Source organism: Vulpes lagopus, chromosome 14 (genome assembly GCF_018345385.1).
Source record: "Vulpes lagopus strain Blue_001 chromosome 14, ASM1834538v1, whole genome shotgun sequence".
In the NCBI taxonomy this organism is placed as follows: Eukaryota; Metazoa; Chordata; class Mammalia; order Carnivora; family Canidae; genus Vulpes; species Vulpes lagopus.
This window is the reverse complement of record NC_054837.1, coordinates 28,400,228-28,414,424: the sequence shown is the minus strand read 5'-3', so window position 1 is coordinate 28,414,424 and position 14,197 is coordinate 28,400,228. Positions and strand designations below refer to the sequence as shown.

Sequence of the window (14,197 nt, the reverse complement as noted above, 5' to 3'; positions counted from 1 at the left end):
AGGCTGCTGCGGCTGCGCAGGGACTAAGGGGCGCCAGAGGGCGCCCGAGCACTGAGTAGGGATTGTGAGTGCCGTGCAAGGTAAAGTGTGCGCGAAATGGGGCTAGATCTTGGGTTTCAGAATCCTCGGCATCCACCACTTCCTTGATTTTTCCTCAAATTTCATCTTTCTAGGAAAGCATTCTCTGGATCACATTATTTTAAATTCAGTCCTACTCCACTCCTCTGCGTCATCCTGATTTCCTTATGATTTTTTTAAAAAAGATTTTATTCATGAGAGGAGGAGAGAGAGGCAGAGGGAGAAACAGGCTCCATGCAGGGAGCCCAATGTGGGACTCGATCCTGGGACTCCAGGATCATGCCCTGAGCTGAAGGCAAGACACTAAACCGTTGAGCCCGTTGAGCCACTGGGCTGCCCTGTTTTGTTCTTTTTTAACCTATTCTTAGAAAGCACTTCAAGTGTTAGTTGGCCTTTCCTTCCTTCTATGACAATAAAATTTCTAAAAATTATGCAGATCAGGGTGTTCTCACCCTTTCATACTCAGGGCCACAGAGTCCTGACACAGGACAGCACATTCCCATGATGCCCATTCAAGTTCTCTCCTGCTGGCTGTACCTCTCCACTGTGACAATAGCTCACCTTGATGGACTAGGATGCAAATACTTGACTTTTGCCCCTGGCCTAACCTCCCAGACACAAGTTACCACTGATAGCTGTGGTTCTTCACACTTGGGGCATCTTTAGTTAAAATGGATCAAGCGTGACACTGCAGGTGTACTCCTGCTACCTAGCCCAAGAATGATGAAAAATTTAACCTGTTTCTAGTTTTCTGTAAGGGTTTAATTTGCATCAGCTGGAAGATCCAGGCCCAAGTAGCCAAGGAAGACTGGGCTGTAATGAGGATTAAATGAAAGAGATTATGTAAAATGTTTCTCTGCACAAGGTCTGGCAGAACTCAATAAATTAATTCTGCTTTTCTTAACAGGGCCTAGCCCATCATAGGTGGACTAGCCACTCCGCATTGCTTTCATACCCAATGCTACTGAAAATAAACAATTCAATCAAGGTGCAATTCTTTTCTTTAAGGAGAAAAAAATGTCTTTTGCCTTTTTTGTGCATCTGCTATTATTCCAGGAAAGTATAAATTTTTAAATGCTCAGACACAATTGCATTTTTAAAGAAATCACTGGCTATATTTTGACAGTTGGGCAAATTTATTCATTCAAAAATTTGCCCTGGATGAGTATTTCAGATTCTGACTAAAAAACAGGAGTGTAATGAAAAGTTAGCACTATTTTTCTATTTTATTTATATACATATATGTTTTTTAAAAGTTAATTTTCATTTAATTACACAAATGATACATTTTCAAATATAGGAAAATTCAGACATACAAATAAGCAATGGTCTTAACTATATCCTAGATTTTTTCCTTTGGACACACATGTGTATATTGTTATAATAATTCCTGCCTCTCCAAAAAAACCCTCAAAAATAACAAAAATCAAACAGGAAAAATAAAGGTAGACTGAGTCCTAACTGTACCACAGATGCTCATTTATATTATATGCAAATCTATGTGCATTCATTTCACTTTCAACATTTAAAATCTAAATTGATGCTGTAAAAATACTACTAAAAGATTCTACTTGAAACACCAGCCATTTCAGAAATAAGTACAACTTGATTTAGGCATGCTGCTGATAAAGAGCCAAGTATTGCCTTTTTCATTAAGTAAGTAGCTTTCTAGTATTGCATCTTTTGAAAAGAAGAATGTCTTGGTTCAATTGAAAGTGTTTCAGGTATACAGTTACTCTGAAAAATTCTTCATTCATTTTGGTGTCCTTGAAAATATTCATCAAACATAGAAGAAGATTCATCTTCATGTTCCTGACACAAAAGAAACACAAAGCAGAAAATATTCATTTCCCGTAAATCAGATCTAGTATGTGCTTACATATTTCCCAAGTAATACTCTACCAGTAGATAATGCCCAGCTGCATTGTAGGTCTTTTACAGTGACAAAAGGCATGACTGATAGAACTTTTTCCAGCTACATGGTAAATGAAAAATACTTCTATCTCACTGGAAGCATTTTTACTTGAGTTTACGCTTGCTGACTCTCAGCTAATTTGCTGAGGTAGTGGCCTACAACAACTACCATCAGGCTTCCCACTGACATATGTGAGGGCATCCTAATTTCAACTGGATTTCATCTCCGTTTTGCACATACCCTGAGGACAAAGAAGCTGGTTTATAGTGCCTCAATAAAGGGTAGAGTAAAACCGGTACTACTTGTTGAGCACAGATGTCAATTTCAGACCTCCTCTTGAAAAGCCCAGGTTTCTACTGCTGCTAAGATAAAATCTGAGGAGTTGCTGGGATTATGCAGGAGGCCAGTAAGTGCTGGCAAACATTATTATCAAAAGTCAGTAATCAAAAAATTTACCTTTGGTTCTTTGAATTCTAAGTCTTCTCCATACTGAATGGCAAAATCAATATGCTGTAATACAATATTCATGCTTTCTTCATCTGACTGATCATAAGGCAAAAATCGAACCATGCTATAGTCATCAATCTACAAGTTGGGAATTTCATAAAGGGTCATTCAGAAGCTGTACAAAATACTTAATCTTCAACTTATATTTTAGTCTACAACCATTTATATTTCTGATTAAAAACATTTGTGTGTGGGGGGAGGAGGGACAAATCATCATTGATTTGCCTGACCTCTGACCTCCCAGAACACTCATTAACTTATTACTTAACTAGACACTGTTTCATAGATACTTCTCTGAATTCAGCAACCGTCATAAATTTCAAAAGGGCACAGACAGTTCTGAACTCCCCAAATGGTATGGAACAATAAACATGTCAGTTAACTTATTATGGCTACCACTAATAACTACTTTTAAATTAAACTACTGACTGGCCTGCCCACAGCCTGCCCCCCACCCACCTCCCCTTTGTGAGGAAATAGGACTGTGCTTTCCATAATGGTGGCCACTCACTGGCTATGGTTAACAGCTGACCAGGTCATTTTAAAAAACTTCAAAAACTTACCAGTCCACATATAGCTTTAGTCAACTTTTTGAATTTTTTGCTTCTTAAGTCACTTGCAGAATCGTCTAATAAAGAATACATGTCTGGGTCTAAAAATCTTTGAAAATGAGAAAGACTAATGAATAAAATGAAGAATAAATAAAAAAACTAGATTTGTAGACTAATAGAACCTCACGTCTCTGCAATTAAGATCTGATGATAATGGAAGAAGTGAACTCACTTTTCAATTTCCTTTTTAGCTTTCTTGCTAAGCAGATCCATTTTTGTCATGATGTTAACTTGTGGAATTTCTAGGGAGATCATAGCACTCAGGGCTGCCAAGATGCCAGAAATAAACTGAAGGAGGAACAGAAAAGGGAAGATGAGCTGTTGCCAACAAGATTTGCTGGTCTCCACATAAAAGAGAGATGTTTGCTCTTTGCTGAACAAAGTAAAAGAAATGCTCATCCTAAAGAAAAGACTAATCGGATGGTTGACACTTGGTTTCCAAAGGTGAGAATAAGGAGGGAAGAGGTAGATTCAATTTATAGTGATCATGGGGCACCAGCCTGGCTTGGTTCGAAGAACATGTGACTCTTCATCTCTGGGTTGTAAGTTCGAGCCCCATGTTGGGTGTAGATATTACTTACAAATAAAATCTTTAAAAAGGACGGGGGCGGGGGCGGGGGGTGCGGGGCGAGGGCACCTGGGTGGCTCAGTTGGTTAAGTGGCCGACTCTTGATTTCAGTTCAGGTCGTGATCTCAGGGTTTTGAGATGAAGCTCCACACCGGGCTCCATGCTGGGCATGAAGCCTGCTTAAGATTCTTTTTCTCCCTTTCCCCCTGCCCTTCCCCTCACTCAAAAAATTACAGTGATCACAAATCTCAGTTTAAATGTTTTTTTTTTTTTTTTAAATTTATGATAGTCACACAGAGAGAGATGATAGAGAGGCAGAGACACAGGCAGAGGGAGAAGCAGGCTCCATGCACCGGGAGCCCGAAGTGGGACTCGATCCCAGGTCTCCAGGATCGCGTCCTGGGCCAAAGGCAGGCGCTAAACCGCTGCGCCACCCAGGGATCCCTAGATGGTATTTTTTTAAAAAATATTTTATTTATTCATGAGAGACACAGATAGAGGCAGAGACATAGGCAGAGGAAGAAGTAAGCTTCCCTTTGGGGAGCCCAATGTGGGACTTGATCCCAGGAACCCGAGATCACAACCTGAGCCGAAGGCAGATGCTCAACCACTGAGCCACCCAGGCGCCCTAGATGGTATCTTAACCTCTTTTCTGATTGAATATTCTTAAGAGCAATTAATGGAAAATATAGTTCATAAATTAGACAAGAGGCCCTCGAAGAATTAAAAACAGACATGAGGGACACCTGGGTGGCTCAGAGGTTGAGCATCTGCCTTTGACCCAGAGCATGATCCTGGAGTCCCGGGATCGAGTCCCACATCGGTCTCCCTGCATGGAGTCTGCTTCTCTCTGTTCCTCTCTCTTGTGTCTCTCATGAATGAATAAAATCTTAAAAACAAAACAAAAACAAAAAAACAGACATGAAATGTGCATCTGCCTCATTTTTGTTAAGTAGCTCCCCCAAATCTATATAATATCATAACTTATCATTTTTGAGTTAAAAATAGGTCATTAAAATAACTGAATAACAAAGGATAATACTAAATTATTCTGGAATGTAGTTTGTGAAATGTCCAGAGTATTGAAATCACAGAGTGCTTAAAGGAGACTGTCATCTGCTTGTACCCACAACTAAAAAATAGACAAGACGGATCTTCAAACCTTGAACGACTCCACCATGAACTGAGAATCAACAAGAAAAACTCCACAGACTCGGAACTCCCACTGTTCCAGCTGTTGGACCAGCTGTTTCATCACAGGCAGGTGCGTATACAACTCAATCTGACCTACAAAAAAACATGACAAGACTAATATAAACAGGAAATATATAGTCATCAAACTACACGTAAAAAAATTTCCCACAAGATGATTAAAAAAGGGGAGTCAAAATTGAGTGCTACAAAGATGTGTGTTTTTGGGGAATATTCATCAAGCTGTATGCTTAGGATGTATGTGCTTTTCTGTGGGTTCAATTAAAAGCAAGGGAAAATACTTTCTCTTTAAAAAAAAAAAGTGGGGATCCCTGGGTGGCGCAACGGTTTGGCGCCTGCCTTTGGCCCAGGGCGCGATCCTGATGACCCGGGATCGAATCCCACATCGGGCTCCCGGTGCATGGAGCCTGCTTCTTCCTCAGCCTGTGTCTCTGCCTCTCTCTCTCTCTCTCTGTGACTATCATAAATAAATTAAAAAAAAAAAAAAAAAAAGGTGGGGGGATCCCTGGGTGGCGCAGTGGTTTGGCGTCTGCCCTTGGCCCAGGGCGCGATCCTGGAGATCCGGAATCGAATCCCACGTCGGGCTCCCGGTGCATGGAGTCTGCTTCTCCCTCTGCCTGTGTCTCTGCCTCTCTCTCTCTGTGTGTGACTATCATAAATAAATAAAAATTAAAAAATAAAAATAAAAAAAAAGTGGGGGTGGTGCCTGGGTGGCTCAGCCAGTTAAGCGTCCGACTCTTGATTTAGGCTCAGGTCATGATCTCAGGGTTGTAAAATTAAGTCCCATGTTGGGATCTACACTAGGAACGGAACCTGCTAACGATTCTCTCTCTTGTGTGTGTGCATGTGCTCTCTCTCTCTCAAAACAAAAATATAAAAATAAAGTAAAATAAAAGCAAGGAAAATTAAGTGAGAACCACAAATGATCACAGATAGGTCAGACTCAAGTCTAAAACTCACAATTTGGCTTAAGGAGTTGTGTGTGATCTGTCCCCTATCAGCCACACCTCATGAACTTCCCCTGGGTTTTCAGTACTTCGGCTACCCTGGACTTCTTGGTGTCCCAAACCCACCTCATTCCTTCCTGCCTTGAGGCGCTGGCATGTTGTGCCTCTGCCTGGACCATGGTATAGTCTCTCTCCCTTCACCCCCCAAGCCCAGCTTACATACTTGGTCAGAAGCCTCCTAATCTTCTTGCTATGTGATGATGGTTGGTGCTACTCCTGTGGAGCACCTATCACAAATCAGTATTAAATAATCACCTAGGAGATTTTGTTCATTCTGTCTAGCACTCTCACTGTGCTGCCGACTCCATGAGACTGTGAGCTCCATGAGGGCAAAGACCACAGCTGCTGGGGTCTCTATGGTATTCCCAGCACACAAACTAAGCACTCAGTAAACTCAAAGCCAATATATAAGAGCTTTGGGCCTCACTGCAATCTAGTTAAGAGCTACAAGGCTCAATCCACTTTCTCTCACTGAGGACAGAACTAGTACAACTTCGAAGAAAATGTCATATTCAAATTACTGACTTACCCGGACAGTCAAAAAGGATGTAGTCGTCCTCTACATGGCCAAGACAGTTCTCTAGCCAGTCAAAATTATTGGCAAAGTACTCCATGCAAAATACCAATCCTCCATTGGGACCAAAGCGGAGAGAGTCATCCTCCATGACATCATCCACCTCAATCAGTTCCCGAATATCTGCAAAAGATGGGGCCCAGGATCTAAGAACAGCCATTCAAAAACTGTTGTCCTCATTAGTGATAGTTAACAATTGATTTTTTTTAAGATTTTATTTATTTATTCATGAGAGACACAGAGAGAGAGAGAGGCAGACATAGGCAGAGGGAGAAGCAGGCTCCATGCAGGGAGCCCGACATGGGACTCGATCCTGGGACTCCAGGATCACTCATTGGGCTGAAGGCAGGCGCCAAACTGCTGAGCCACCCAGGGATCCCCAATAGTTAACAATTATATAAAAACACATGTGTGGGATGCCTGGGTGGCTCAGCGGCTGAGTGTCTGCCTTTGGGTCAGGACGTGATCCCAATCCGGGGATTGAGTCCTGTATCAGGCTCCCTGTGAGAAGCCTGCTTCTCTCTCTGCCTATGTCTCTGCCTCTCTCTCTCATGAATAAATAAAAAAAAATAAAATAAAAACACGTGTGAAACTATTTCTGTACATGATTATTCACTGTAGCAGTTTGTAGGAACCAATTAAATTATTAAACAGCCAGACAATGGAACCCTACGTAGCCATAAAAAAGAGAAGCTCTTTTTTTTTTTTTTTTTTTAAAGATTTATTTATTTTTTCATGATAGACATAGAGAAAGAAAGAGAGGCAGAGACACAGGCAGAGGGAGAAGCAGGCTCCATGCCGGGAGCCCAATGCGGGACTTGACCCCAGATCTCCAGGATCATGCCCTGGGCCAAAGGCAGGTGCTGAACCGCTGAGCCACCCAGGAATCCCCAAGAAGCTCTTAAAATATGGGTGTGATATAATCTCTCAAGTATACTTTAATTCATTAATTTGAGAGAGGGTGGGTGTGCGTGCACATGAACAGGGGGGAGGGGCAGAGAGAGAGGCAGAGACTTTCATGCAGACTCTGTGCTGAGTATGGAGCCCAACTCAGGGCTCGATCTCACAACCCGATATCATGACCTGAGCTGAAACCAAGAGTTGGACATTTAACTGACTGAACCACCCTGGCACCACATCCTAGGTATACTTTTAAATGGAAAATGCAAGGTGCAGAATTCTGTGTAAAAAATGCCATCATTTGTGTGAACACCAGCAACAATAAGACAAAGGTTCACTACATATACACAATAATACATATATCTGATTTTATATCCATAAACTCTCTATGGAAAGACACCTTAGAAACTGGCAAAACTGGCTGTCTCCAAGGAGGGGAGCCAATTACCAGGACACAGACCTGAGAGAGAGAGATTTTACTGTACGCTTTTCTGTACCTTTTGCATTTTAAACCATGTCAATATACACTATGTATTCCAAAATAATTAAAACCAAACCAAGAAAATCAATTGATGTTTCTTAGCATGGTGACCTCAGGGAAGCTATTTAGCCTTTCCATACCTCACTTTCCTTATTTGTAAAATGGGAGACAAATCATATATCCTGGGGTAGAAGGATAAAGGCTCTATGAGGTAATGTAGCTATATCACCTCCAGCAGGGGCTTAAAAATTCTGGTGTTTGCATAATTTTCCTTTATTATTAATTTTGGAAATCTGTATTTATAACTTTCTACCATAGGCTTTTTTTTTTTTTAATTTTTTAAATTTATTTATGATAGTCACACAGAGAGAGAGAGAGGCAGAGACATAGGCAGAGGGAGAAGCAGGCTCCATGCACCTGGAGCCCGATGTGGGATTCGATCCCTGGTCTCCAGGATCGCACCCTGGGCCAAAGGCCGGCGCTAAACCGCCGCACCACACAGGGATCCCTACCATAGGCTTTTAACGTTTGTGCACAAACCTACCATCTCTGTTCACAGAGCATTGCCTCATTCATAGCCACATTTATGTGGATATGTACTTCCTATGCACTTCCTCTCCCTGAGTGATAAACATCTGACTCAAGTTGGGACAATAAAATTGGGTCTTCTAAAAGGATGACTCTAGGACATAAGTCAGTCATTAAGACACCTGGACCTGAAAGTGATATGAACCTGAAGTTGGTGGTACCTTACTGGGCTTCCAGAAGCTGAGAAAGCTGGTAAGAGAGAAAAAAGGCAGAGACCGAGAAAGCCACCTTCAGTTTGTTAGTTTTTGTTCTGAGTTCTAGTCTCTCATAAAGCCTTGCTCTTGGGTTTTGTGAGAGATCCCTGATTCCTTCTTAAAAAAAAAAAAAAAAAAAAAAAAAAAAAAAATCCCCCCTTTACATAAGCTGGCTTGAGTGCTTTCTATTGGGTGCAAATGATCCCAAAGAAATGCAAAGCCTTTTTTTTTTTTTTTTTTGAGGGGCAGATGGAGACGGAGAATTTTAAGCAGGCTCTAGGAGAATTTTAAGCAGGCTCTACACTCACTGCAGAGCCTAACACAGGGCTCGGTGGCACAACCCTGAGATCTTAGCCTGACTCAAAATCAAAAGTCAAGACACTTAGTTGACTGAGCCACCCAGGAGCCCTAAATCCCTTTTCCTTATGAAGATAACTGTTTTGTACCTCACACCCACTTCTTGCCACTCTCCTGTCCTGATGGCACACATGTCATTAACAGAAATCAGAAGCCGACAAAAAAGAATTTCCCATATTCCCACCACTAGTATTACATGGTGTCTTCCACTCTGCCTTCGTTTTGGTTACAACAGAAAGAGCATCCCACTCCTGGGGCACCTGGTGGCTCAGTCAGTGAGGTGTGCAACTCCTGATCTCGGGGTTGTGAGTTCAAGCCCCACGCTGGGTGTAGAGATTACTCAAAAAAAAAATCTTTAAGAAAAAAAAAAAAAGCATCCCACTCCTAGTGAAGGCAAAATCTTCCAGTTGTTTGGGATCCTCTTCCCCTTTCCCATTCTTGAAGTTATTCCCACTGGTTGGCATTTTCAGTTTCTGTTTCTACTGGATTGTTCTGTTCAGCAATCAAGTCCGTTCCAGTTAGCACCTCCAATGTTAAAACGCAACCTCCTGACACCTGGGTGGTTCAGTGGTTGAGCATCTGCCTTCCGCTCAGGTTGTGATCCTGGAGTCCTGGGATGGAGTCCTGTATCAGGTTCCTCACAGGGAGTCTGTTTCTCCCTCTGCCTATGTCTCTGCCTGTCTTTCTGTGTCTCTCATGAATAAATAAAATCTTTAAAAAAATTTTTATTAAAAAAAAAAAAAAAAGCAACCTCCCTTGACCCTCCTATCCGCTCCAATTCTCACCCCTCTTCTCTGCTTCTTTCACAATGAAACTTCATCTCTTGCACCGACACTGCATCACCTTCAGGCCACTCTTCAAAACACTCCACCGGAACTGTGGGGCAAGCCATCTCCATCTCCATGTCTCCATACCTAATGGCCACTGCTCTATCCTCATCTTTCATAACTTCACAGCCATATCTGAAATAACCAAGCACAAGTGTTTTTCCTGAAACAGTCTCTCCTCCTGGCTTTCTCCCACCTTACTGACTCCACCTCCTACTCTAGACCTCTGAAGAGTAGACAACTTTGAAGCTGGCTTGGTCTTGGGTTCTTTTCTCTAACCATCCTTCCTTCTTCCCCAAAGGATCTCATCCAGTCCTGGAACTTTATGTTCTGTCTATATGTTTCTGACTTGAAAATTTATTTTTATTTTTTGACTTGAAAATTTATACCTTCAAACCAGACTTTATCCCTGAATCTCTATCATATCCAATTGGTTCCTTGACATCACCTCTTAGATATCTATCAGATGTCTCAAGCTTACTAAGTGCAAAGAGAATTGCCCCAAACCTAAACAGACTTGTCTTCCTTTCCAACAGATGGTATAATATACTCTCTTCAGTAACTCAAGCAGTTCATGTCAGGTATCTAAGAGTCACCCTTGATGATTTCTCCCTTTCCTACGAAATGGTTCTGGTTCACTCTCCCAGAAAATGCTAATTCTACTTGCAAAGTATATACTGAATCTGCTTCTTTACATCTCTACCATGACTACATTAGTCCAAGCCACTTAGACATCTGCAATAGCCATCCTGCTTGTCCCTGCTTCTACTCTTGACTCCCTAGTGTCCATTTTTCTTTTTCTTTTTTTTTTTCCTAGTGTCCATTTTTCACCTGAGAGCCAGTTATCTTTAAAAACGTATATCAGATGTCAACCCTCTCCTCTGCTTTAAATCCTAATGACATTCCACTGCTGACAGATGCTACACGTTGAATGCTAGTTCCCCTTAAAATTCCTATGTTGAAAAGCTAATGCTCAAGGTGATAATATTAGGAGATGGTGCCTTTGGGAGCCAATTAGGTCAGGAGGGTGGTTCCTCATGAATGAGATTATTGCTCTAATAAGAGGCCCCAGGAGCACGTGGGTGGCTCAGTGGTTGAGTGTCTGCTTTTGGCTCAGGGCGTGATCCCAAGGTCCTGGGATTGAATCCCGCATCGGACTCCCCTCAGGGAACCTGCTTCTCCCTCTGGCCATGTCTCTGCCTCTCTCTGTTTCTCATGAGCAAATAAGTAAAATCCTGAAAGTAAAATAAAAAATAAAAAATAAAATAAAATAAGAGAGAGATCGCTTGCTCCCTTCCATCATGTGAGGACATAGTGGGGAGTTGGCAGTCTGCCACCAAAAGAGGACCTTCACCAGACCTGACTATGCTGGCACCCTGATCTTGGGATTTCCAACCTCCAGAACCATGAAAAAATATATTTCTGTTGTTTTTAAGTTGCCCTGTCTGTGGTATTTTGTTAAGGCAGCTCAAATGGACTAAGAAAACAGAATAGAACTCAAACTTCTCATGTCCTTCTAGCACCTACTCACTACTTTCCTTCACTCATTATGCTCTAGCTCATTGATATTTTTGCTTTTTCTGGAACATACCAAACCCCTTCCTATCTCTAGGCTATGTATTGACCTGATTTCCCTCATCTTGGAAGGCTACTCCCCAGCTTGGTAAGCCCATTACTATCTTTGGGTCTGGGCCCAAATCTTCCCTCCTGAGACTATCCTTTCTAAAGCAACCTCCAGGTTATTCATTCTCATTGACTACTTGGAATCATTATCACAATCTTTAATGTTTTTTTTTTTTAAGTTTTTTTTTTTTTTTTTAATTTTTATTTATTTATGATAGTCACAGAGAGAGAGAGGCAGAGACACAGGCAGAGGGAGAAGCAGGCTCCATGCACCGGGAGCCCGATGTGGGACTCGATCCCGGGTCTCCAGGATCGCGCCCTGGGCCAAAGGCAGGCGCCAAACCGCTGCGCCACCCAGGGATCCTGACAATCTTTAATGTTTATCATTTTGCTTATCTCCCCACTAAGAGGTCCATGAATGAAAGGATAATGTCTGCCTTGTTCTCTGCTAGAACCTGGGCATCTGGCATAAAGTAAGTGTTCAAAAGACATCTGAGTGAATAAATTGAAAGAATTTTACTTTAGGGGCACCTGTGTGGCTCAGTCAGTTAAGTATCCAACTCTTGATTTTGGCTCAAGTTATGTATGACCTCACCATTCTGAGACCAAGCCCCATGTTGGGCTCCACACTGGGCATGGAGGGCATGGAGCCTGCTTAAGATTCTCTCTCTCAGGCAGCCCTGGTGGCTCAGCGGTTTAGCGTCACCTACAGTTCAGGGCATGATCCTGGAGACCTGGGATCGAGTCCCACATCAGGCTTCCTGCGTGGAGCCTGCTTCTCCCTCTGCCTGTGTCTCTGCCTCTCTCTCTCTCCTCTCTGTGTATTCTCATGGATAAATAAATAAAATCTTAAAAAAAAAAAAATTCTCTCTGTCTAAAGAAACATAAATTTAAAAAAATTCTTTTTTTTCCCCCCCGAGAGAGAGGGTAGGAGGCGCCTCTAAAAGAATTAAAAAAACAAAAACAAAACAGTTAAGCTGCTTGCTGATACTATGACCTGCAGTAAACCCGATTCACCACAGCAGGCTAAGCATGGAAGGACAGAAGGGGGGATGCCTGGGTGGCTCAGTGGTTGAGCGTCTGCCTTAGGCTCAGGGGGTGATCCCAGGGTCCTGGGATGGAGGACCTTTTTCTCTGCCCCTAAAATCTTTTACAAAAGGGGGGAAAAAAGGACAGAAAAGAGGTATGAGGGAAGAATCTACTCAATTCTTTTTTTTTTTTTTTTTAATCTACTCAATTCTTAAACTAAGACGAAGAAAGGATAATGTCACACATCTCATCATGAAGCAGGGGAGCAGACTATAATAATTAAGTTTTCACCTTCTGTACCAAGCAGCCAGCACTCATGGCCTCTCCACCCCCTCATTTTTCCTGAAGGAGGGGGAAGACTCTGTTCAGGACTCACCAGCCATCACGGAGTAGTTGAAGTGTTCTGCTGCAGGATCTAGGTTCACAACTTGGACAGACCGATTGAGGGCTTCGCAGTGTTGGACCATAGTGGCACAGTAGGTGCTCTGTAATGTCACAAGGCATCACGGGGTCAAAGCAATAGGCAGTGTAGTGCTACCCCTACACCCCCAAAATGGATACCCTATATCCCTTGGTCAGTGTCCACTGAGGCCAAAATTATGTCTTCACTGATCAAAAAGCCGACTGAAAACACATACTAGGCTGGCAGTCAGGACATCTGCGCTGTAGATCCAGACCTGGCTGAGACTCAAGAGTAACTTTAGTGAAAGCGCTTCTCTACTTTTTCTTTTTTTCTAGAGATTTTATTTTTAAGGAATCTCTACACCCAACATGGGGCTCAAACATAAAAAAAGAAAGTATTAAAGATACACAGGTGTCAAACTGACAATTTCACTTCAATGCAAACTGAAAGAATTGAAAAGGGAGTAATTTTCTCAATATATGATCTCTAGAATTTACTGACCTCAATCAAGACTCACATATTCCACCAAATGAACCAGCCAGGAGCCTTACCCCTGGTTTTCTCTACACCCAACATGGGGCTCAATCAATATATGATCCAATGTTCATTAATGTTAGGCCATGTACCTCCTAAAATCGCCTCAAATACCAGAAGTCCATGTTTCAAGCTCTGAGAGACTCATTTAACGAGACCTCACTTGAACTTTCTATGAGCGAGACAGGAGCGGATTCTGGGATTACACACAACTGGATTCAAACTCCAGCCGTGTGTGATCTTGAGAAAAGAACTTAACCTTTCCGTGTCTCATTTTCTGTAAAATTCCCATCTGTAAAAATGAGAACAAGACCTATCCTACAACGTTGTTCTGGAAATAAGTTAGGAGTTTAAACGCAGTACCTGGGGCATAGGTATACTCGAAGCATTAGCAACCACTGTTATTTCCCCCACTTTCAAAATCGCAACAAAGAGCAACGAAGCCCAGACTGCAGCAGCGCTCGGCCCCAGGGTCCCCGTGCACGCACCCGCCGGTCCCTCCGTCAGCACCACAGCCCCCCCGCCTCCCACGAGCTCCGACTTTTGTCCTGTTCTAACGCCAAAGCCTCACCTTCCCGCTTCCTGCCGGGCCCATGACGAGCTGCGCGTACCGAGGCATGCCGGCGCTCCCGGGGCCGGGCTGGGCCCGCCACGCCTCACGGAGCCCGACCGCCCCGCTCCCTTCGGCCTTCGCGCGGCGCTCCCTGAGTTCCGGGAACACCACGTGACAACCAACAGCGGCCCCAAGTCCTTTTGCGCCTGCGTTCTGTTACATCCCAGCTACGGAGC

At 42.9% G+C, this 14,197-nt stretch overlaps 1 protein-coding gene across 1 annotated transcript; it reads right to left on the bottom strand.

The window, feature by feature from the left end:
- Positions 1-1,280: 1,280 nt before the first annotated feature.
- Positions 1,281-14,137, bottom strand: GPN3 (GPN-loop GTPase 3). Its single transcript, XM_041728665.1, has 8 exons — positions 13,980-14,137; positions 12,848-12,956; positions 6,428-6,595; positions 4,842-4,966; positions 3,284-3,399; positions 3,064-3,160; positions 2,450-2,578; positions 1,281-1,890 (listed from the first exon to the last, which is right to left on the bottom strand). The coding sequence occupies exons 1-8, from the start codon at positions 14,025-14,027 to the stop codon at positions 1,828-1,830; spliced, it is 855 nt and encodes a 284-aa protein (XP_041584599.1). The 5' UTR covers positions 14,028-14,137; the 3' UTR covers positions 1,281-1,827.
- Positions 14,138-14,197: the final 60 nt, after the last annotated feature.